The sequence below is a fragment of the Martes martes genome (assembly GCF_963455335.1).
Source record: "Martes martes genome assembly, chromosome: 16".
In the NCBI taxonomy this organism is placed as follows: domain Eukaryota; kingdom Metazoa; phylum Chordata; class Mammalia; order Carnivora; family Mustelidae; genus Martes; species Martes martes.
The window spans coordinates 12153749-12176411 of record NC_137904.1 but is presented as its reverse complement, the minus strand read 5'-3'; the positions used below and the strand labels follow the sequence as shown (position 1 = coordinate 12176411).

The 22663-nt window shown below is 56.9% G+C and overlaps 1 protein-coding gene and 1 long non-coding RNA gene across 3 annotated transcripts; both read right to left on the bottom strand.

Moving 5' to 3' along the window:
* LOC308357287 lies at positions 1–2769 on the bottom strand. 2 transcript variants are annotated; one of them, XR_013968180.1, is made up of 6 exons: positions 2441–2769; positions 2111–2218; positions 1851–1902; positions 1272–1363; positions 678–781; positions 1–442 (listed from the first exon to the last, which is right to left on the bottom strand). It is a non-coding gene; the product is annotated as an uncharacterized lncRNA (long non-coding RNA). The 2 variants fall into 2 exon arrangements; XR_013968181.1 differs by having other exon boundaries at positions 1272–1902; positions 2441–2529.
* A 1193-nt stretch (positions 2770–3962) lies between these two features.
* Positions 3963–21080, bottom strand: TRPV2 (transient receptor potential cation channel subfamily V member 2). Its single transcript, XM_080827394.1, has 15 exons — positions 20732–21080; positions 18915–19221; positions 17319–17452; positions 15440–15733; positions 13997–14295; positions 12138–12311; positions 11584–11739; positions 10872–10967; positions 9931–10001; positions 9407–9572; positions 8500–8566; positions 8052–8392; positions 7023–7150; positions 5803–5882; positions 3963–4166 (listed from the first exon to the last, which is right to left on the bottom strand). Exons 2-15 carry the CDS (start codon positions 19112–19114, stop codon positions 4072–4074), a joined length of 2301 nt encoding a protein of 766 aa, XP_080683520.1. The 5' UTR covers positions 19115–19221; positions 20732–21080; the 3' UTR covers positions 3963–4071.
* Between the last annotated feature and the right edge of the window lie 1583 nt (positions 21081–22663).

Genomic DNA, 22663 nt, shown 5'->3' with positions numbered 1-22663 from the left:
TACTAAAGACCATCCTTTATTGCAGTTTGTGGTAATTGCACAGAAGGTATCAGTTTCGGGACGAAATATGTTTGCATCTTAAAGAACTCAGACCCTCACCCAACAGAACAAATTCATACAAAATTCAGAAGTATAGAAGCTCTCTTTGGGTAGGAGAGGTAAAAATATAATATTTACAGTACATTAGTAGAAAACTCAAGAACTCAATGACACCGACAGTGCCTACCCTACAGTTTGCCAAACACACTTGTTGGCTCTGCTTTTAAGATTAAGAGCCAACAAGAGCTGGTTCACTTGTAAGAGAACAGCGTCTGCATCTCAGCACAAGGTAAGCACGGTTTCCACACCGACTGTTGAAGCCCGGGTTTTCGGTCCGAACTGATGGTGCCCACAGGACCCTGACCCTGCTGCAGCATGGCTGACCATTCTCTGCAAAGACAGCCTGCAAAGAAACTAAGTATCAGTCTCACTTCCTGCTCCAACCAACAGTTATTCAGTGTACAAAAAAGGTTATCTTCAGAAACCATACAGTTCACCACTACACCATCTGCCGGTAATTCCAGCTATTTTGGGTGATTTCATCATTTGATATCCTTTTTCTGGGTTATCTATTTTAACAACACTAGCCGTTTATTCATTCTACCACGGGGGAGGGGTCCTTGTCCACGGAAGCTTACCTCTCCTTTGGCTGAGCTGCAGCCGCCACCAGCTTTCAAACTGCACACCGCCGATCACCGTTCTTCAGCACACAAAACCCGGAGGGGAATGAACTGAGGCACCCCTAGACAGGGAGCAGGTAACAAAGGCAGAGAAAAGAGTTTTGCTCATGAGAGCCTCAACTACACATTCCAGCCCATCCTAACGGCAGCCTTTAAGAACCTACTGGAGGTGTTTTTCGGTACATGAAGCCATGTGAGGTCTGTAAGCCCTAACTGGCTTTTCTGGGTGTTACAACCTCATTTCATCCCATCATTTTAACCCCACACACCTAAGCGGTCATCTCCAGGGACGAGGAAAGCTACATCTCAGCAGATAGGCAACTGGGACAGCATTTTAGAGCAGTGAGCTAATAGGAACTCCCGAGTTTCCTCTGCCCTCTGCTCCACTGCCACCATGAACCGTATCAGTATCTCCAGGATACGCTCGATTAAAGTCAAGGGCTACAGTAATACAAGGTTATTAGGTTGCCCAGATAAAAGTGCCACTACCTGACCTAACTGGAAGGTCACATCATCTAACCGCCACGCAAACTGTCCCAGACTGAAGCTTACCTCAACCGCAGGCCAGTGCTCCTCCCTCGAACACTCAGCCGCTGGTCTCCATCTGATCACACACTGGTGACCCCGCAGCACTCATGTGCAACCTGGGTGAACAGACGAGGAAAGGACACTGTCCAAACCAGACCAGCCAACTCCAGGGTGGCAGCAGCCAGGGAGGACTTGTCGACTGCAGTCAGCCAGGAACGTTATCGTCAGTTATCGCTTCTGACGGCACTTCCTATAGGTGATTTCATCAGAGCAGTCAACACTTCCCTGCTCCCCAGTACCGCTCCCGAAACCTGAAATTGAGCCCAACCAGGGCTTGAGGAACCACTGAGGCACTGGTCGCTTTCAACCAGGCATTTTAACGGAGTTCACCTCTGGCGACAGCTGCGGTAGATATAGCTCTGGGTCAGCAGCCACCCCCCGTCATTGCCACTCCAAGCGCCAGGCTACGTGTGCAGTGCAGCGCGGCACAATGACTGCCCAATGCATCAACCGTGAAGGGGCAGCCAATGCCGGTGCGTTTGCGCTAACGAACACGGAAAAGCGAAGTGAGGGGTTGTAGGTCCTGCCCACACTGGGTCCTACCTCCGGGTGGGAGACCGCTCCCGGCTTTAAGGCGCTGCAAGGGATGTGCCACCTGGAACACGGGAGGGGGACAAGCGTTAAGGGCACGTAGTGGCAGTGATGTTCAACCCGACCGCTGAGGCTTCCGTGACCGCGGTCAGACAGGCATCAGAGTCGTCAGTTATCGCTTCTGACGGCACTTCCTAACCCCAGGATCATCAGCACCGTCGGGCAAGCCCTCCTCTACGTCCCAGGCCCACGCTCCCCCGGGCCGCGCTTACCCAGTCCTCCCGGGTTGACGCACCTCCGGGGTGCATCACGCCGGGTCCGGAGAGCAGGGAACCGGCCTTCGGGAACCTCGGGTTCCGGAGTCGACGGAGGCGGCGACCCTGCCCGAGAGACACGCGCGCGGGCCTTGAGCCTCGGTCCCCGGCAGCCCTGCCTGACTCTCCCCCACCGCCACACCCGCCCCGAAACCCGGAGACGCGCCATAGAGAGCCGCCCTGCGCCCCCCACAGAAACCTCCCGAAAACTTCTTCCCAGGAATTAAGAAGATTTAGCTCCTTCGCCCTCGCCGCCAGCTACTAGGCCCAACCACACACGCCGCTCACCCTCATTTTCACGGTACGGAAAAGGTCGTCTCTTTTGCGGCCTGGGCCTTTAAGGAGTCGGAATATTCCATTCTTCACAGAAGGGAGGGTAATACTGGCAGAGACTCACGGGAACCTCCAGCCCATTTCACGACGCAGACTCCGCCTCACCACCCGGGGACACCCCCCTCCATTAGAGCCTGTGGTCTCTTCCACGGCCCCGGGAATTCTGGGTCCCGCGGCGCCCGGGGTGTTCAGGGCGCACGCGCGGGGGTTGGAGCGTCGCTCCTTAGCTCCGTGGTTTGGAGTTGGTTTCTCAGCCCGTGTGAGCTTCCGATGGCTCGTGTGGTAAATGAAGCTGTCGGCACCGCAGAGGTTGTTCTGAGGATCACATGACATACCACGCTTGAAACCCTGCGGAGCCTTGGCAGGCAGCAAGCAGTCATAAAATAGTAGCTGCCTCTCATTCTTCGGGCTGCCTGTCTGCTCTCTCCCCACGGCCATTGCCGAATATCCGCGGAGCCTTTCCGAGCGCCTGCGCGCTGACAGCTCGCATCCCTCCCCTTGAAACGACCTCTAAGGAGCGAGCAGACGTGTCTTCGCTGAAACCGCTTCCATCCTCTCCGCCCCTTCTCTCCTCATTCCTTAGGACTCCCGCATCCGTTCCCCAGCCCACCGGCGATGGAAACCTCTCCCACTCCGCGAATGCTTTCCTTTCAGCCTTTGCACATGCTCCGGCCTCTGCCACTTAAAAGCCATTCAGTGCATACCCATTTTATAAACGCTCATTACTCCGAGGAAAAGCAATTCGCCTGGATGGGAAAACTGGAAAGGCTATCGCGAGACACCTTTCTGGTCTTAGAATTTTAAGGATTTTATGGTGGGGCGGGGGCTTCCAGGAAAAGCCAAGTCACGGGGTTAAATAAACGGGTTCCTCGGTCTGCCTGAAGAATTTGGTAAAAGTGCTAAGGAGAGCGTGGGAGGCAGCAGGGGTATCGGGGAAGAGGTGTCTGGAAATTCGGGGTCAAAACCGTGGAGGACTTGGGGAGGCCAGCTAGGGCGTCTTGTGAGCACTGAGGGAGCCTCTTAAGCCTTCAGGGCACAGAAACATCCTAAGATGTTTCTCTTCTTCTGTCTTAGGAAGGCCCCTCTGCCTGCCGTGCAGAACAGCTTGGAGGGGTAGGAACTGACCAGGCAGCCCAGAAGAGAAAGAAGCTAATAATCCAGGGCCTAAGGGAAGCCATATAGCTCAAAAGCTTTAAGAGAGATCTTGGAGGTGGCTTTAAGGGATGTCCGGAAGCTATGGGGAGAGGAAGGAGTGGTGGCTGTGTTTCCTGTGTCTACCGCCGCATATCTGTCATGACAGCGGGCACAGCACCCAGGAAAAGGACCACCCCGAGGCTGGGGGCCAGTAGGGAAGGGTCCCCTGTGCCTGAGTGAGGCCAAGAGTCAGCCCCAAACAGAGAAATGCTCACGGAGACGTGCAGATTGTCAACCAGCCCAAGAGCCCATGAACTTCACTTAAATAATGTTTCCAGGAGAGTTAGTGATGAGAAAATATTTATTTACATTTGCCACCGAAGTTCCCTGGAGGCCCAGAGCCACCAGGTAGGGCTGGGAAGGTCCCCTGACTCTGTCCTGAATCTGGGCCATTACTGGGACTTTAAGAGCTGGAGGGGCAGCTGATCTTCCTCCGAGGCAGTGTCCTCCTCTACTTGGGAGGATGGGGCAGGATTCTTCAAGGTGCCTGTAAATAGCATGAAGAGTACTGTGGCTTGGCCCTTGCGCTGTGTCCCCAGGAGAACAAACAGGAGGCGGCCACAGCCATGAAAGCACATTCTTTGTGTACAGCAGGTAATCCCTAAGTCCCAAGCAATCCCTCTCTCTACCTCCCCCTTCCATAAGCATTTCCTGAACCCCGGCTTGGTGCCAGTCGGGGGCTTCTTCCCAGGAGTTCAACATCCCTTGTGGTAGAAACCAGGACACCTGAGACTTGCTGAAGAGCTGGAGGGAAGTAAGAAGTAGGTGTTCAGGGAGCTCTGAGGGAACCCAAGCTGTAAGGAAGACAGCAGATTTGGACACCCAGAGGCGTGGGAATGACACTTCCACAGAGAGCCAGGGAAAGCAAAGAACGGGGGGCACCCTGGAGGGACCGGCTGTCGCATGGAGAGAGGTGTCAGAAATGGGCGGGACTATAGCACCGGATCTTCACCTCTTTCTGTTCCAGAAGCCTGGAGCAGAAAGACTTGTCTAAAGGAGAGGGTGCAGCCTGAGCCCAGCAGTGGTGCAGAAGGGGAAGAAATGAGGGGTGGGAGCAGAGGGGTGTGGCTGCCTGGGAGGGGGTCATTGAGCAGAGATCTTCAAGGCCTCCTGCCTGGGTGAGGAGGTGTGGGATTGCACACACACTACCTGGTAGGGTAACCCCACGGCCATTCCTATCGGGAATTTCCAGTTGGAAGCCCCAGCAGGCAGTGGGTGTGGGATTGGGGTGTGGAATCCTTGGGGCAAGATGAGGGCCAAGGTTGACTTTCAGAGTCTCAGCATTAAAGTGACAGAGTGGCAGGACTCAGGGGAAGGGAGACAAAAGAGGGCAGGCAGAAAACCTATGGGTTTGTGAGGGCCATGGTCACCTGGTCACCAGGGACCCAGGAGCCTGGGAGACCAGCAGGCTTTGGAGCCAGAGTCTGGAGGAGCCTCCCTACACAGGGGTCACAGGTGATGCATGTGCTGTCGTGGGGAGGGATTGAAGCGAGAGCTACTGAAGGTTCCAGAAAGGTCATGCTGTGGAAAAAGTTAAGCCTCAGAACAGGCCTCTCGGTGGGAGGAAGGAGCCAAGACCCATCTCGGTGGAAGGCAGCAGGGTAGAGACAGGAGGGGCTGTCCCCACACTAGAATGGACAGGACGCAGCCCACCACAGCGGGGAAAAGCATTGGAAGTGACTTCTCAGGGCTGTGGGGGTTGGGGGCACCTGTAGCCAGGGAAAGCTGGGGATCAACAAGCCTGGCCTATCATTGGGGGCTCAGGGAGATGCCCCCGAAGCTGCGAGATAGGTAGGGGGCCCTCTCTAACCTGCTCCCCGGCTGGGTCCCCAGGCTCAGCCCAGGCCTGGCGCTGGAGGGACCCGCTGAATAGGCCCAGAGGCAGGAGGTGAGGGCAGGTTTGGGGCTGGAGGAGGGAAGCACCAACAGCTTCAGAGTGTCTCCCTGAAACAGGCCAGTAAGGAGGTGGGAGTGGAGAGGAAATGTGGGAAGTGCTTCTTAGTGGGCAAGCCTTGGACACGGAAGAGGTCCTGGCCTAGACGCTCCATGGCTGGGTGGCCGAGCAGACTCTCTCCGTCTCTCTCTCTCTCCAGGGCAGGACTCCGGCCACCGCAGCTACTCACCAGGGACGGCTGGCCCCGACGGCTCCTCACAAAGGGACGGCAGTGTCTGCTCCCACGCGGCCCAGTTCACCTCCTCCACCCTGAGGGCCACAGAGCAGCTCTGAGGCTCCGGGAAGCCACCTGTGCCACACGCTCCGCCCCAGGAGAGGGGCGCGCGGAGACACAGGGTAGACACGGGAACTGGGAGGAGGATGGGCTTTGGCCACCCCTTCTCCCGACACTGAGCCACCCACCATCCCGCTGTGCATTTGCCACCAGGCTCTCTCTCCCGTGGAAGACTTTGTTTTCCGTGGGAGGGTTGTCGCCTCTGTGGTAAAGTTGGGGGAGTCGGCAGAGCAGACCAGCCGGGGCAAGGCTAGTGTGCTGTAACCTGAGGGTCCCTCTGGCTTCCTGGCCTCCTAACTGTTCCCCATTTCAGGCCACGGAGTAGGTCAGGAACAGCCAGAGACGGGACAGGCGGTAAGTGACAGGCCTGGGCCTGTGAGATCCAGCATCCCTGACCTCGCCTGCCTGGGGCAGAGTGCCTGGGGTTCCTAGGCCCTGCCTCTCCCACCAGAACTGACTCCTGGCAGCTGTCCCCTGGCTTTTAAGAGGGTACGGCTGAAGAAAAATAAAAGAGAGAGTAAGGCTGGCGGCGCCAGTCAGAAGAGCATGTGACTCTTGATCTCCAGGTCATGAGTTCGAGCCCCATATTGGGTACAGAGATTACTAAATAAAAATCTTTAAAAAAGAGTAAGGCTGGGGACGCCTGGGTGGCTCAGTTGGTTAAACGGCTGCCTTCGGCTCAGGTCATGATCCCAGCGTTCTGGGATCGAGTCCCACATCAGGCTCCTTGCTCGGTGGGGAGCCTGCTTCTCCCTCTGCCTCTGCCTACCACTCTGTCTGCCTGTGCTTGCTCTTTCTCTCTCTCTAACAAATAAATAAATTTAAAAAAAAAAAAAAAGAGTAAGGCTGGGGGTGCCTGGGTGGCTCAGAGGGTTAAGCCTCTGCCTTCAGCTCAGGTCATGATCTCAGGGTCCTGGGATCGAGCCCCGCATCAGGCTCCCTGCTCAACGGGAAGCCTGCTTCCCCCTCTCTCTCTGCCTGCCTCTCTGCCTACTTGTGATCTGTGTCTGTCAAAAAAAAAAAAAAAAAAAAAAAAGAGTGAGGCTGGCCTGCCCCACAGCAGCCTCCGGGGATCATGGGGTCAGCGAGGCCCCAGGCCTGCCTCCCTCCCTCACCTGAAGCACCAGCGCTCGTCGGGGCTGCCATCCGGCCTGGTGCCAACGGTCAGCTTCACACCGGCCCGCTGCTTCTTCCTCCTGCACCACCAGTAGCCATTCTCCATTTCCAGGACGGAGATGGCTTTCTGTAGACAAAGGACACATGAGACAGTAGCCAGGAGGATACCTCACAGCACTTGACAGTATAACCCAGGGTCTGCTACACAGGTGGATATGAGTCCAGCTCAAACATTTGATTACCTGAGGGATGGAAGCCCCCTCAGCACCCCCTCCCCCAATCTCAGTTTCCCCACTTGCAGGTGGACAGGTGTTGGGAAGTCAGCCCATAATGCGTGCTCAACAATGACTCGGAGAGTTACAGATTCCAGAATTCCACACCACGAGGTGCAGGAGCTTATCTGCTCTGCCCACATGGAGTCTGTCCCCTGGCACAGGAGCGAATTAGGTGGGGCACGGAACTTGCTGGTGAGGACACTGGCTCAGAGAATTAAGGGGCTTGCCCAAGGTCAACGGTGAATCGGTAAGAGTCCAGCTTCCCAGCAAGGCTCCCGGAGCACCAACTGCCCACCCCCACCCCCACCCTTCTCTGGTGAAGAAGCAGCTACTGCTTTCAAGGTAGGCGGGTGTCACATCAGCCCCCAGCTACAGGGGCCTCTGCGCCCCGACTCCCGCAGACTGGCCCGTGGCAGGACTGTACGTCCTGCCTCACGCACCAAGTCGACCCCATCGACCTTATGAGAAACACAGAAGGTGAGCTGCATGAGGGCAAGGATTCGATCTCGTTCTCTGCCATGTGGTTCGCACCTAGAACCGAGCCTCGCCTCACGGTAGGCTCTCGAGAAGTCCTCGATCATGATCAAGATCACGATCCTGATTAACACACGGAGCCCCTACTAGGTGCCAGGCACCGTCCCAAGGGCTCTAGATCTGTGAGCTTCCTCCATCCTCACAACAGCCCTCGGAAGGAAAGCGTGGGTGAGGGGGACCCAGACCGCAGGCGGTGGGGGAGGGGAGCCGCCCGCACACCTGCAGCTTCCAGATGCTCCAGCTGTCGGAGGCGACACTGTTGACGGTCTCGCTCATGAGGGCGATGAGCATGTTGAGCAGCAGGATGTAGGTGAGCAGCACGTAGGCCAGCAGCAGCAGGAGCACGACCCCGCGGAAGCGCAGCTGGTCCTGGAAGGCCAGCTCACCCATGCCGATGGTGAACTTGAACAGCTCCAGGGAAGCATCCAGGATGCCGCCGTATGGGGTGGAGCTGCCCTCCTCCTCCGTCCCTCCTGCCCCAGGCTGTGATGCTGCCTCCGTGACATTGGGGCCCGTGGGGACCCTGGGGTCCTGGGCTTCCCGGCTCAGGCTCACCAGGGCTGCAGGAGGGAGGAAGGGGGGATCCTCAGCCTGTGGAGGCCGGGGGCGGCCGCCAGGGCATACGGACTGGGCAAGGGCTGGGCAGGGGCTAGAGGGGCGCCTTTACCTACAGCGAAGCCGAAAAGGAAGACTAAATAGACGAGCAGGAAGCGGAGCAGGTCCCGCAGGATGACCTAGAACACAGATGTGCATCCAGGAGCCGGGGCGGGTGGCTGGGCCGTGGGGCTTGACCCCCAACCCCTGCCGCAGCCCTCACCACCCACACGCACAAAGGCGTGCATACATGAGGTCTCATGGAGCCACATGGAGTGGACCAGTCTTTAAAGAAATCTAATCAGGGGTGCCTGGGTGGCTCCATCAGTTAGGTGTCTGACTCTGGATTTCAGCTCAGGTCATGATCTCAGATCATGATCTCAGATCACGAGATCAAGCCCCCAGTCTCTCTCTCCCTCTGCCCCCTCCCACTCAGTGTCTCTCTCAAAAAAAAAAAAAAAAACAAAAAACCCAAAAACCCATAGAACAGTGTGTAATCTTCTCATCTGTCTCTCTGAGTGTTTTCACTTCCCCTACCACAATGTCCTCTGCAGCAGGGCTGACGAGTTGCCCATTTTGTTAGCGACCAAAGGAGCATATTCCAATGCTTAGAACAGGGCCTGGCCCACAGGACACACACCAAACTTTTGTTGAAAATGTAAATGGATGCAGAAAAGTCCACGGGCCCAGATGTCCTAGGGCACAGGCGTGCAGACGAGCTCCTGTGCACCGTGTCTGCCCCTGGGCTGCGCAAAGATGCACGTCCTCCCCGGGGATCACGTGTCTGCTTACCCGTGCAGAGCACTGTCCCCTGAGGGCAGGTGCCTGCACGCCCATGCTCCGGCCTGCACTCCGAGAGCGCCTGGCCAGGTGAGCCGTGGAGGAGGGCGCCTGTCCGCTGAGGCCCAGAGGAGCCCTGCTGGAGGGTGGTGCCCAGCTTTGCTTGGTCAGGCTACTCCGGGGCCACCCCCGTCTCTCACCTTCTGGATCATGACACTGTAGATGCCCGTGTGTTGCAAGCCACGTGTATAGTAAAGCAGGTTGAGCCAGCCCAGCACCAGCGAGGACACAAGCAGAGGCAGGTACCACTCCACGGCCAGGAAGCACAGCACCTGGGACAGCACCGTGAGCAGGGCCTGGACCAGGCTGTGCAGGGACAGAATCTGGGTCAGTTTGTAGGCTGACCCCTGGCAAGGCTCCCCCTGACCCCTACTGGCCAGCGCTGACCACCGCTGCCTCTCCCGCCACTGCCTGATGAATGGGAAGGTCTCCATCTGTCTGGGACCGGACCCCATCAGGTACAGAGCGAGCACTCAGTACGGGGAACTCTCGGGGACGGGAGCGGGAGGGTACTGGAGCCCCAGGCCAGACAACCTGCGCTTTGGTCCCGGGCCCCTGGCACTGCCTGATGCCGGGTCCCCTCCTCTCAAGCCAGCCTGGAGCCTTCTGCCACACCAGCCTCTCCGCGGCCTGAGACAGGGGAGGGGAGGGAGGGCCCACGTACAACAGCAGCTCAAAGTAGCTGTCCACGAAGGAGATCCAGATGAAGAGACGGCGCCTCCAGAAATACCACAGCTGTGGGAGAAGGGGCACAGGGGGTGTGAAGTTTGCTCCCCAGGCCACCGAGCACCGAGCAGCCCTGCTGCCCCACTGTGGGGCCTTAGCCTGGGCTTCCCACTGTGCCCCCTGCCTGCGGGCCTGGCTCTGTGACCTCAGGGGCTCAAGCAGCCTCTTGGACTCTGGTGGGTATGGAACTCATGAATCCTGCTGACAGCTGAGAGAGCTTTGAAGACTGTTTCCAGAACTTGTAGCCCCCCACAGACTCCCAGACAATGCCAGGGGCCTCCGAGCTCCCCGTGGATCCTGATGAAGAACTCGCTCACTACTCCTGGTACTCCTGGTGAGGGGAAGAGCTCCCTCTCCTCCCCTCCCCCCGTCTTGCAAGGACCCCCCTGGACACCAGCCCACTTGGATCTGGTCCCCAAGTTCTGCCCACTCTGAGGCTCAGTTTCTCCTCAAAAGGCCCAGCCGGGGGAGTCGACCTGAGCCTGCCTGCCCCATCCTGTCTGTGGTCCCCACGTGAGGAACGGCCCAGCCAAGGGACCTGGGGTGGGGTCTTCCAGCTCCGTTCCTTGGGGAGCAGAGTCAGCAGGGCCGAGGAATGACAGAGGCCACGTGCTACCCCACAGGCACCCCAGAAAGCGCAGCAGAGAGGTGCCAGCCCCAGAACCCGAGGCCCTCAGCTGCCCTGAGGCTGGTAGAGGCGGGACTGGGTAGAGGATTCTGTTTCTGTGGTTTTCCAGGAAATGAAGGGATTGTGGTTAACTCGCTAGAAGGCCCCTCCTGGCGGGATTCTACATTTGCTTCTGGGTGGTCTGGGAGCCCATAGAGTTGCGGAGTCATGGGGAGGGGGCAAGGGGAGGGGGGGATGGGAAGAGCCCTCACCTGGCCCACGAGGATGTAGACGCCCCCAAGCAGAATCAGGATGTGGCCGAGCAGCAGCAGGGAGTCTCCAGCAGTCACTTCCCGGGGGAAGAAGGCCTGTGGAGGAGACAGTCTGGTAGGACCTGGGGCCTGGAGTCCCCTGCCAACAGGGAGACTCTCGGCCGAGGGCTGGATCTGAGCATGAGCTGTGGAGAGACCACGCAGAGCAGCACAAGGAGCATGGGCTCAGCGGCAGGGCCTCCACCCCCACCCCGGATTCTAGCCTGTCACAGAGACACACTGTCTTGGTTTTGAGGGTGGGGTCTGGCGCCAGACTGCCCAGGTTCAAATCCCAACCTCCGCACTTACAGCCTGTGTGACCATGGGTAAGTTACTTCACCTCTCTGTGCGTCCCTTCCCTCAACTGTAAACTGGAGATGGTAACAGCTGTCACCTCAGAGGGTTGTTGTGAGCAATGATTAAGTCAGTTAACGCAAGTCACTTCCTTAGAATACCGTCTCCCGTATGGCGAGCACTGGGCCAGTCTCCTTGCTTTCCCCACGGCGTGGGCTTCCCTACCCTCACCAGCTGAGGCCGAGCTCGGGCTTATCACTCAAGCGGTCACAGCCTCGGTGTGAGGATCTGCAACGGGGCTGGCCACCCCCCTCCACCATCATCCTCCAGCGTTGCTCCCAAGAGGCCTCCCCCAGAATGCGCCCCTCCTGGGCCTTGCCTTCTCCAGGGCCGGCTGGTGGTAGGCAACCAAGGTGAAGAGGATCGTATAGATCAAGTAACACAGGAAGTTGAAGAAGAATTTGGGGATTAGCAGATCCCATTTTGCCTGCAGCAGCTTGTTCAGTGGCTCTAAAATCACCATTCGGTGTCGGTCCTGGGGATGGGAATGTGAGAGCGAGGGTCAGGCTCAGGTCAGGCTCAGGTCAGGCTCAATGCAAGGGCTGAGGGAAATGGAGGCGGGGGGGGACCCCCAAATGAGCCCTCCCCACTGACCTCCACCCCACCCTCATGGCTATGGGTTGACAGAGCGCCTCATCCTCCAGCCCCAAGCAGGGGCCAGTCAATAGGCCGCCCGTGGTTGCCCCCAGGCCCCCAGCCTGCTCCCCAGGTCAGGTGGGACTGGTGTGTGGAACGAGCATGGGCCCCGGGGGGGCCACATCCCCACTGGCACAGTCCCAGGGCAGCTTTGGTCCCGCGGGCAGCCCTGAAGGGTGGACCTTGCAGGGAGCTGGGCCAGGTCCCCTTACGCACAGCCCTGCACCCTGGGCTCACCGGGCTTCTGCAATGAAAGGCGATGATCTCTAGCACTGAGTTCTCCTCCCAGCTGTCCACAGAGGCCAGGTCATACAACGACACCCGGACTGGCCCGTAGCACCACTCCGTAAACTTGCGGGAAAGTGACTGGCATGGCTCTGGGAACTCCCGCTGCAAGATGTGCCTGAAAATCTGCAGTGAGGGTGGGGGCACATGAGCTTGGCCTGCATGGCTACCTCCTAGCACTGACCTTGGGTGGGGAGAAGGGATGGCTGGGAAACAGCACCCCGCAGAGCTGCCCACCACCTGCAGAGCTGCACGCAGACACACGCACACACCCGGACACACGGGTCCTTGTGCATGTGAATGCTCACACATCCCACATGCTCAGCCACGATATAAACACTCCCGTCCACTCACATATGTCCAGGTCTCAGGGAACCTGGCTCTTCCTTCCCCACTCCTGTCCCGAGGCCTCTTTCCTGGACACCCTACTGGCCGAGGGACCACCAGCCCAGGGCTCATGGAGGCCCCCTGAGATTTGAGCTACACAGATGTGTACACTTCTGTGGTCAGAGCTCAGAGCTTCCAACATACTAAAAAGCATCCCTAAGTCGAACAGGTTAAGAGGCAATTTGGTTTTGGTGTGCCTGGTTGACTCAGTTGGTGAAGCATGTGGCTTTTGATCTCAGGGTCGTGAGTTAAGGCCCCACGTTGGGTCGTGAGTTAAGGCCCCATGTTGGGTGTAGAGATTACTCAAAAAAGAAGAAGCCGGGCACCTCGATGGCTCAGTCAGCTGGACGTCTGCCTTTGGCTCAAGTGATGATCTCAGGGTCCTGGGATTGAGTCCCGCATCAGGCTCCCTGTTCAACGAGGAGTCTGCTTCTCCCTTTCCCTCTGCCCCTCCCCCTTGCTCATTCTCTCTTTCTCAAATAAATAAATAAAAATCTTTAAAAAAAAAAAAAGAGATACAAAAGCAATTTGGTTTTACAAATGAGGAATGGGGAAAGGAAAGGCCACCCAGCCATGCCTCTGGACAACAAAGGGAGGTTCCCTTTGGAACCCAGGTTCCCCAGGAAACTTGGGGAATAAAATAGAAAAACTTCCATTTATGTGTTTATTTTTATCTTAGCCCTTTAAAAGGCCTGTGTTCAAAGCACGGGGCCCTGTGTAAAATGAACAGGTTGCACACTGTGAAGACCCACTGATAATTAGGCTCAGACAACCTACTGGTTGTCATTTGGAAAAAAGTAGAGCTGAGTCATGCTTCCTTTTTGTACCAAAATAACTTCCAGACAAATCAGTTTTAGGCATTAAAAATAAAACTGCAAAGTCTGGAGGAAAATATGGATACAGAATATATATGTATACGGACACACACAAACTCTTATATATATATATATATACACACACACACACACAGCCTTATAGAAGGTATTAAACAGTACCAAAACCAAGGAATTCTAAAGGAAAAGATAATTAGAGTTGTGTATATATAGGAAAATGTAAAAATTCTACAGGGCAAAAATCCCATAAGAAATGCTTTTATGGGGGCCCTGGGTGGCTCAGTTGGTTAAGCGGCCGGCTTTTGGTTTCAGCTCAGGTCATGATCTCAGGGTCCCGGGATCGAGCCCTGTGTGGGGTTCCCTGCTTAGCAGGGAGTCGGCTTCTCCCTCTCCCTCTGCTCCTCCCCCTGCTTGTGTGCATTGTCTCCCTCTCTCAAATCAATCAATCAAATCTTTAAAAAAAAAAAAAAAGTGGGGAGACCGGTGATCTACGTAGAAGACCACTCCAGGCTCTTTCTGCAGAAAAATCAGAGTAAGTCCTGTTGCTTCCTGGAAAGGTGGGGCGGGGATGGGGACTAGCTAGGTACTCACCTCGATTTTGCCCTCCTTGGCGGCCAGCTTCAGGGGCGTGAGTCCTTGCAGGTTGGGGATGTCCTCGAGCTGCACTGTGGGGCAGAGGTGGGCCCCCTCGCGGAGAAGCCTGTCATACATGTCGATCACCAGGGCGCTGTTCTCGGCTGAGTTGTCTGCGATCATCACCAAGGCATGCAGCACCGTGTTGCCGAGGGAGTCGGCCGCCTGCAGGCTGGCGGGCTGATGCTCGTTATTCAGCAGGTAGGTCACCACTTCCCACTGGTTGGTGCACGCGGCCAGAGAGAGTGGCAGCTCGCCTGGGGGCCAAGGGGGGGCAGCTTGAGCCTCAGGCCTCCCAGCTACCACCTGCCTGCTCCTCATGCTCCTAGGACAGAAGGCCAGACCTCCTTCAGGAGAGGAGGGAATGCGCCTTGGGATCCCGGGCCCTCCCAGTTCTATACTATGAGGGAAGACGGTCCCAGGCACCGTGGAGGGCAGCTGTGCCTTTTCCACTGGTGAAGGTGGCCCTGTCCACCTCTTGACCCAAGGGAGTGGTGACCAAAGCTCTTCACCATCTAAAGGAGCAGAACATGGAGCGCCTAGGTGGTGCAGTTGGCTGAGCTTTTGGCTCAGGTGGTGATCTCAGGGTCGTAAGATCGAGCCTCGGGCTGGGATCCACATTCAGTGCAGAGTGTGCTGAAGACTCTCTCTCCCTCTCCTTTTGCTCCCTGCCATGCTCGCTTGCTCTCTCTCTCTAAAATGAATAAATCTTAAAAAAATAAAATACAGGGGCACCTGGGTGGCTCAGTGGGTTAAGCCTCTGCCTTCAGCCCAGGTCTGGTCTCAGGGTCCTGGGATCGAGCCCCACATCGGGCTCTCTGCTCAGTGGGGAGCCTGCTTCCCTCCTCTCTCTGGCTGCCTCTCTGCCTATGTGTGATCTCTCTCTCTCTGTGTCAAATAAATAGATAAAATCTTAAAAAAAAAAGAAATTAAAATACAGGTCGCCCGCCTGGGTGGCTCAGTTTTTGGGCGGCTGCCTTCTGCTCAGGTCATGATCCCGGAGTCCCGGGATCGAGTCCCCCATGGGGCTCCCAGCTCCGTGGGGAGTCTGCTTCTCCCTCTTACCTTCTACTCTCTCATGCTCTCTCTCACTGTCTCTCTCAAATAAAAATAAATAAAATCTTTAAAAATAAAATAAAATAACCCTATCTGGTTAGGTTTCCCACACACCAGTTCTGCCAGCCCCTTCCCCTCCCACCGGTCTGGGTATGGATGTGTGGGGAGCTTCCTTGCCCAGACAAAGCTAAAACATCTCCTAAGACAAACTGCTTTTGCAGGCAGCCCAGTGCTTAGAAGCATGAGCCCTTGGGGTCAGACAGCTCTGCCACCCAATACCCATGTGACCTTGGACACGGCCTTAATCCCCTCTGCCCCTCAATTTATCCAAGAAAGGCTCCTCACCAAAGTAGAAGCAAGTCCCCTGGCTCTTTTTCTGGAAGAAGTGGCCGCAGGCCCGGGCATGCACATTGGCCCCATTCTCCACCAAGAGCTGCACGCACTGCAGGCTCCTCTTCTCGATGGCAATGTGCAGGGCGCTGTGGCCTCGGTAGTACTCATCCGTGCATTGGGCGTTGACCAGGGGCTGGGGATTGCCAGAGTCCCGGTCGATCTGGAGCAACGGCAGGATGCAGGCGTTGGCCCCATCCCGAAGGTTCAACACGGCCTTCATCAGGCACGTCTTGCCCGTGGAGCCCTCTGTGGGAGAAGGGGAGGGGAAGGGGCACCAGGGTGCTCAGGTGGGGAGTGGCTGGACTGCCCACGAGCCTGCACAGCGAGCCCACGCAGAGGGATAAAAAAAGATTGTCACACATGACTGGTGGAACCAGAGTCATGCTGCAGGGTTAGTAAGTCTTGAGCCATCAGGTATTAAAATACCAACAGGGGGCGCCTGGGTGGCTCAGTCGTTAAGCGTCTGCCTTTTGCTCAGGTCACGATCCTAGCCAAGGTGGTGGGATGGAGCCCCACATGGGGCTCCCTGCTCAGCAGGAAACCTGCTTCTCCCTCTCCCTCTCCCACCCCCCCCGCTTGTGCTCCCTCTCTCACTGTCTTTCTCTGTCTGTCAAATAAATAAATAAAATCTTTAAAAATAAATAAATAAATAAAATACCGACAGATATGACTGTAATTTCTGTCTCAAAGATAAGTTTCTAAGACATAATTTGTTGTACGTGCAACACGGTCTACACAAGACCATTCAGAGCAACGTTAGGTGGCTCTACCCCTTAATGGCTCTGTCTCCTTGGGCAGGTCACATGGCCTTTCTTTTTTTTTTTTTTTTTAAAGATTTTATTTATTTATTTGACAGAGAGAGATCACAAGTAGGCAGAGAGGCAGGCAGAGAGAGTGAGAGGGAAGCAGGCTCCCTGCCGAGCAGAGAGCCCGACGCGGGACTCGATTCCAGGACCCCGAGACCATGACCTGAGCCGAAGGCAGCGGCTTAAACCACTGAGCCACCCAGGCGCCCCTCACACGGCCTTTCTTAACCTCAGTTTTCCTGACTGTAAAATGGGACTATTCCAGGGTTGTTCTAAGGGCCCAATGGAATTATATACAGAATTTTTAGCACCCAGAGGGCCTGGCACAGAGTATGTGGAGGCCAAAAACGACACACAACCTTAAATGGCCATCATTAAGGAATTCATTAACTGAACTGTGGTAAATGTACACAACAGAAACCTCTGTGGTTGACAAAGTGACTGACTTAGAGGTCTGTGTACTGAAGTGGAAAGTAGGAGCTGTAGCATATGGCACCACCCATCACGTAAGTAGGTACCTAATATATTTAAACGCTTTGAAAAGACAGACGCCAAATCATTAACGGGGATCCGGGATGTCCTTTTGTTTTATCCTCAGCTTTATACATGCCATTACTACCTGAATCTTCTAGAATACACAAATCTTGTTTTTCTAACTAGACCGAACGATCAAGATACTTCAATCTGGGGCAAAAAATGTTCTGAGATGGGTCAAGTGTATGGTATGTGTATTACATCTCAACAACGCTGTTATACAAAAAGAAAAGAAAAAGAAAACAATGCACCAAGGAAGCCTGTGAGTATCCATTTGGCCAATGAAATGGGCTGAGGACGGCAGAGGTAGGCCAGGAGCCCATGGGGTGGGTGGACGTGGGAGGCACAGCCATGACCAAAACGAGGCATTCAGGCTGGAGGGTTGCTGAGAACGGCCCCTTGGCTCTTGACCAAGGTCAAGGCCAACCCGTCTGCCAAGTCTCAGCACAGCGGTCAGGGCGCAGGGCCTCTGGCCCGCAGGGCAGACCTACCTGTGTACTCTGGGTCGGTGAGGTACTTGCTGGTCCGGGACAGGTACTCTGGTAACCCAGCCAGATCCTTGGGGACACCGCGGGCAACCGCGCTGAAGAGCCGATCACGGTCAAAGCGGTTTGGGTCCGGCTGGCTGTGGGGGATGTGACTTGTGTCTGATGCTGTGCAAGAACCACGGCCCCCTCGGGAAGCCCCCATCCTGGGGACCCCTTTCATGGAGTCCTGTGTGCACCTTGCAGGCTCATGAGCCCCGGGGGAGGTCCCCTGGGAGGACCTCTTCCTCTCAGGGCAGACCGAGGACTCGCTGAGAGACCCGAGAAAGGGAAACACGGGCCTGTCCGTCTGTCCGGGGCACTAGCCCCCTGCACCCCCATGACTCCAGGCAGAGCAGATGGAGTCTGGTCTCAGTATCAGGTGCTTATCATTTGCTGGTTGACTTGATGATTTCACAACAGGCTCCTGATCCCAGGGGGAGGATTTCAGCACGGGAACGTGTCATGCCCTTGACCTGGAATCCGGGTCGGGATGGGACCACGTGTGCAGAACTGGGGCTCACATGGCGGGGGAGGGGTGTCTAACTAACTCCAGACCCTGACTGCTCACCTCCAGGCAGAGTCTAGGCTAGGCAGACAGAGGTTTCTCAGAGACACGGGGGCCCAGCGCTGAAACCTATCAGATGCTCGCCGGAGTTTGACTGAGAAGCCACATTTTGGGGAAACCCTATAACTCTTTAGCATTTAGAAGTTTCTGGTGACAGGGAAGGGGAAGGAGCAGGGGGACCCCTTCTGGGGATGCCCCTCGCGCTGGGGGCTCCTGGAACCATGGTCAGCAGTTATGAAGGGACAAACAAAGGTGGGGGGGGGGGCTCTTTGATTCCCTGGAGAGTCTCAGGTCCTGGCTTCACCAAGGAAGGCTTTGGTGATTCTGATGAATGGGGGATTGTTGGGCTCAGTCATGTGTTAAAGCTATAGCTGTGTGACTGAGAGAGCCAGGCCCTGTCTCCTCCACGGCAGGAAGTTGGGTGTCCGCCTGGCCTGGCCAGACACACCCTCATCTCCCCAGCAGGCCACGTGGCCACACCATGACCGAGAGGGCCGTGCGGGTGACTAGGGAGCCCTATGGGCAGTCCGGCTGGGGGAATTGGCCATTTGGACAAAACACTTCCTGTCACAGGGTGGCATCACCGTCTTGGGGTAGGGCAGCCCAGCGAGAGCACAGACTGGGCAGTGAGGGGCCTGTCAGGGAGGCTCCCCGGCTCCCAGAAGCCTCACGCACATCCTCTCCTGGCCTGGTCTGAATCTGACCATGGCCTTCCAACACCAGTGATACGGCGGGGGAGGGGGGGGTCTCCGGGCTGGGCAGCCAAGGGCTGGTGCCCCATCTCAGGCACAAGGATGGAGGAAGGGGCTTTCCTGACGGAGTCCTGCCTTGCCAGCCTCGTGCATCGGACTTCACACTGAGGGGGGAGACCGGGCGAACCACACACATAACCGAAGGGGCACTGGGGCTGGGCCAGGCCACCAAGTCTGACTCAGGGTCTTCCACTGGAGGGGAGCGTCCCCCGCCCCAAGTCTCACCCCCATTTGCTGCCTCACCTGACACCCGCTTGTTTGCGGTACTTGAGGTTCACTTTGATCTGAGGGGAGGACTTTCGGTCCTCCCCCTGGAACGGCGACTCCATGGGGGGTGGCCCATCCCCGTGGCCGGGCTTTCCTCTGTCCGCCTCACCGCCATCTTCTTGGTCTCCATCCCATGTCTGGAGCCTGAACGGTGGAGGGCTGGAGGGTAAGGCCATCCTAGGGCGAGGGGGCTGCTCTGTCCGGCTCAGACCCCGGCGACAGAGCTGTCAGAAGCTCCTTCTTCTTCCCAGCCTGGGTAGCGGATAGGAGGTCCAGCTGAGGCCTGCAAAAAGAGAAGTTTAGAAACTCAGTCCAAGTAGACCCACCTACCGAGTCAGCCCAAAGGGAGAGGGAGTGAGCCGTGAGGGAGGCAGAGGGTGGGGAGAGAGAAGGAGGCCCCTGGTGTGAGCTTGGAACATGGGAAGGACAGGGACCCAACGGCGCTGCCTGTGGACGCTCTCCCACAGGAAGGGTTGAGATTGTCCCTGACTGTCCCTCCGGGACTTCCTGGGATCTGAGAGACCACAGCCGCTAATCCAGGAAAACAAACTTGCGAGTTCGCAGCATGAACCTTTCTCTACATCACATCTTGTCCAGTGGCCAATTCTCACAGCAGATAAGAGTGCCGTTGTAGGCTAGAGGCGGGTCATTCAACCTCTTGCCACAGAAACGGTTGGAAAACCAGTCTACTGAATCTCTTATTTTGCTACCAGGACGACTAAGGCCCGGAAAGGGGAAGTGACTTTCCCAAGGTGGTCAGCTGTTGGCAGACCCTGGTCTAAAACCACAGACAGCACGCTACCATGACGGTCTTTTTCAGTTCTCGGTATCTCTCGGGGCCCATCCCCGTTTTCAGTCTGACTCATCTCTGAAGGCATCAAATGCCACCTCTCTCTGTGCTTTTGGGTCTGTGGGGGCTTCAGAGTGGGGAGGGAGACCCCTCGCTGGAGGCCCAAGCTCCCCCTGACAGACAAGCCCACCTCAGGTCCTAGATGGGGCTCGGGGCTCTGACATCTCTTCACAGGAGAATGGAAATCATAGCCCCCATCGCATGGCGAGGTGTGGGGCCCCAGTGGCGGGGAGTGGTTAGGGGGAAGGCTAAGTGCCCGCCAGTGGGTAGGAGCAGGAAGAAGGAAGAAGACCGAGCCGTGGGTGGGGGGACAGCTGGGTGGGAGGAGGGGGCAGGGAGCAGAGAAGAGCATGGGAAAGAAAAAGAAGGGCCAGAAGTAGAGAGAGGGTGGATGGTGGCAGGGCTTGGGCTGTGTCCCGTCCAGCTTCAGGCTCCCACAGCCCTCAGGGACCTGGAGGTGGGGGTGGGGGAGGCATTTTCCCACAGAAGCTGGGGAGGCCGGGATCTGGCTGACTGCCTCCACATGCAGGGTTTTTGTTGTTGTTGTTAATTAGTTTGGTTTTGGTTTTTTACTTCAACGTGAGCCACCATCTTTCTGTCCAATCTGGGGCATCCTCCCCAAGCCACACACCTTTTAGCCCGGCGTGTGTCCCTAACCATCTCCCCCGCCCCCCAGTCTGCCTCCCCGGAGGCCCCCCAGCCCACCATTGCCAAGCGTCAGCAGCAACAGCTACCTGTCCAGCCCCCGCCCCCGTCCTGGGGGCTTGACCCTCACCGGGCGGGAGGAAGGGGTCCGGCAGTCCAGGTGGAAGCCGGAGCCCCTCGAAGACCCTGGCTCGGGGCTGAAGAAGCAGGGAGCCCTCGGGCTTCGCCGCCCTGATCAGTCACTGTCGGGTCAAGGCCGCCCCTTCCCCAGATGTGCCGGGATCGTCCGCCGACTTACCCCGCAGGGCGGCCGAGGCTAGGGCGCGGCGGCCGAGGCTAGGGCGCGGCGTCCGGGGCCGCGGACCGCTGGGATCCCGGGCCTCCGGGGCTGCAGGGGCTGCTGGAGGAAGTGAAGCCGGGAGGGCGGCGGGCGCTGACAGCCCGGAGCCGCAGCACCTCCCCAAGCCTGCTCTGAGCTCCGCCAGCGGGCTGCGGTCTCAGGGTCTCGGGGTCTCCGCACCCTCAGCCCACCCGGCCCGCCGGCATGGTGTGGGGTAGGGGCCTCTCTCCCGGGTCGGGACAGGAGGGCCATCAGTGAGTGACCATCTGGACCACTGGCCACACCCTGCTCTCGGGAGACACGCCCCGCCTCCCCACCCCCACTGTCGAGCCAAGGAGGGCCCCGGTGGGGGTGGGGCAACCAGAGGCAACCCTTGGGTGCTGGGGCCTTGCCTCAGGTGGGAGCCGGCATGGAGTGGGGGGTTCTTGCCCCACGGTGCTGACGTCTACCTCCTTCCGTGCCCCACCACAGGGCTTCCAGGGGCCATGTGGCTCAGCCTGGGAACTGGTGGAACCCATCACTGGGCGGATAGAACGAATGCGGACGGGCCCCGGGGACAGGAGAGGCGCAGCCCAGCACACGACCCTGGGAATGCACGCCACCCAACCAGCTAGCAGTTTGAGGGGATTTTCCCACCTGCCGGGGCTTTCCCCCAGCCCCCCTGCCGGGGTGGGGGGTGGGGGCCTGTCAGTGGCACACTTCCTTTCGTGAAAGGCGCTTCCAGCACCAACCAGCAGGGGGCGACAGGGAAGCCTCCAGGTAATGCCGAAATCATAACTCCGGGCCACGCCCTGGTAGGGAGGAATTCCACATTAGGGTTTAGGGACTCAGTCATCCTCCAAGGAGACCTAGGACACTTTCCTCTTCCCAGCTCCCTAAAATCCAGTCCCCTCCCCAAACCTACCAAATTGTCTCTTTCTCCGTCTGACCGAAACAACTATCATCTCTATCCCGGAACTCTGCAGCCATCCCCCAACTGGTCTCTCTGCTTCACACCAACCCTACCCTCCTACTCCATTCTCCCTACAGCAACTGGAAGGATCTTTGGAAGACTTGATCACCCCCACTCCCCTGCTTAATCCCACCTCCCACCCCCAACCCATCGCTTCCCCTGGGCTTCAAATAAAATGTAAACTCTACACCATAATCCTGTGCAGTCTAGATGTTTTCTCCACCATCACCTCTCATCGCAACCCTGTCTTGCAGGTTATACGCTAGACCTGCGCTGTCCAATTGGGTAGTCACTAACCACAGGGGCTACTTAAATGTAAATCAATTATAATGAAACAAAATTAAACATTTATTTCTTCAGTCATGGCAGCCACATTTTTTTTTAAAAGATTTTATTTATTTATTTGACAGAGATCACAAGCAGGCAGAGAAGCAGGCAGAGAGAGAGGAGGAAGCAGGCTCCCCGCTGAGCAGAGATGCGGGGCTCAATCCCAGGATCCTGGGATCATGACCCGAGCTGAAGGCAGAGGCTCTAACCCACTGAGCCACCCAGGCGCCCCGGCAGCCACATTTTGAATGCTCAATAGTCACATGTGGTTACTGGCTACCATATTGGATGGCACAGACATAGAACTTCTCCATCATTGCAGAGAATTCCATTGGACACGTGGCTCTAGACATTGGAACGCATTTCAGCCTCTTCAGTATGACATGCCCCCTTCTGTTGCCTCCAAGCCTTGCACAAGTTGGTGCACCTGCCAGGAACAACCCTCCCTGCCCATTCCCCCCCCCCCAAACACTGCCCTTGTTCTAGCCAACTCCTACTCATCTGTTGTCTCTCCATTTAAACATCAGTTCCTCTGAGTAGCCTTTCCTAGACCCTGGACCAGGTTGGGGGGCCCCATTATGTGCTCTCATGACACTTAGTACTTCTCTGAT

What these genes read in the sequence shown, in the direction of transcription:
- TRPV2 (XM_080827394.1), bottom strand. Translation starts at nt 19,114, where the DNA reads ATGGCCTTACCCTCCAGCCCTCCACCGTTCAGGCTCCAGACATGGGAT. An exon ending in TCTACATCCTCGTGGGCCAG is followed by an intron (nt 10,002 to 10,871) that starts GTGAGGGCTCTT and finishes CTTCTCCCACAG; the next exon opens with CTGTGGTATTTCTGGAGGCG. An exon ending in ACAGTGTCATGATCCAGAAG is followed by an intron (nt 8,567 to 9,406) that starts GTGAGAGACGGG and finishes TCTGTGTTCTAG; the next exon opens with GTCATCCTGCGGGACCTGCT.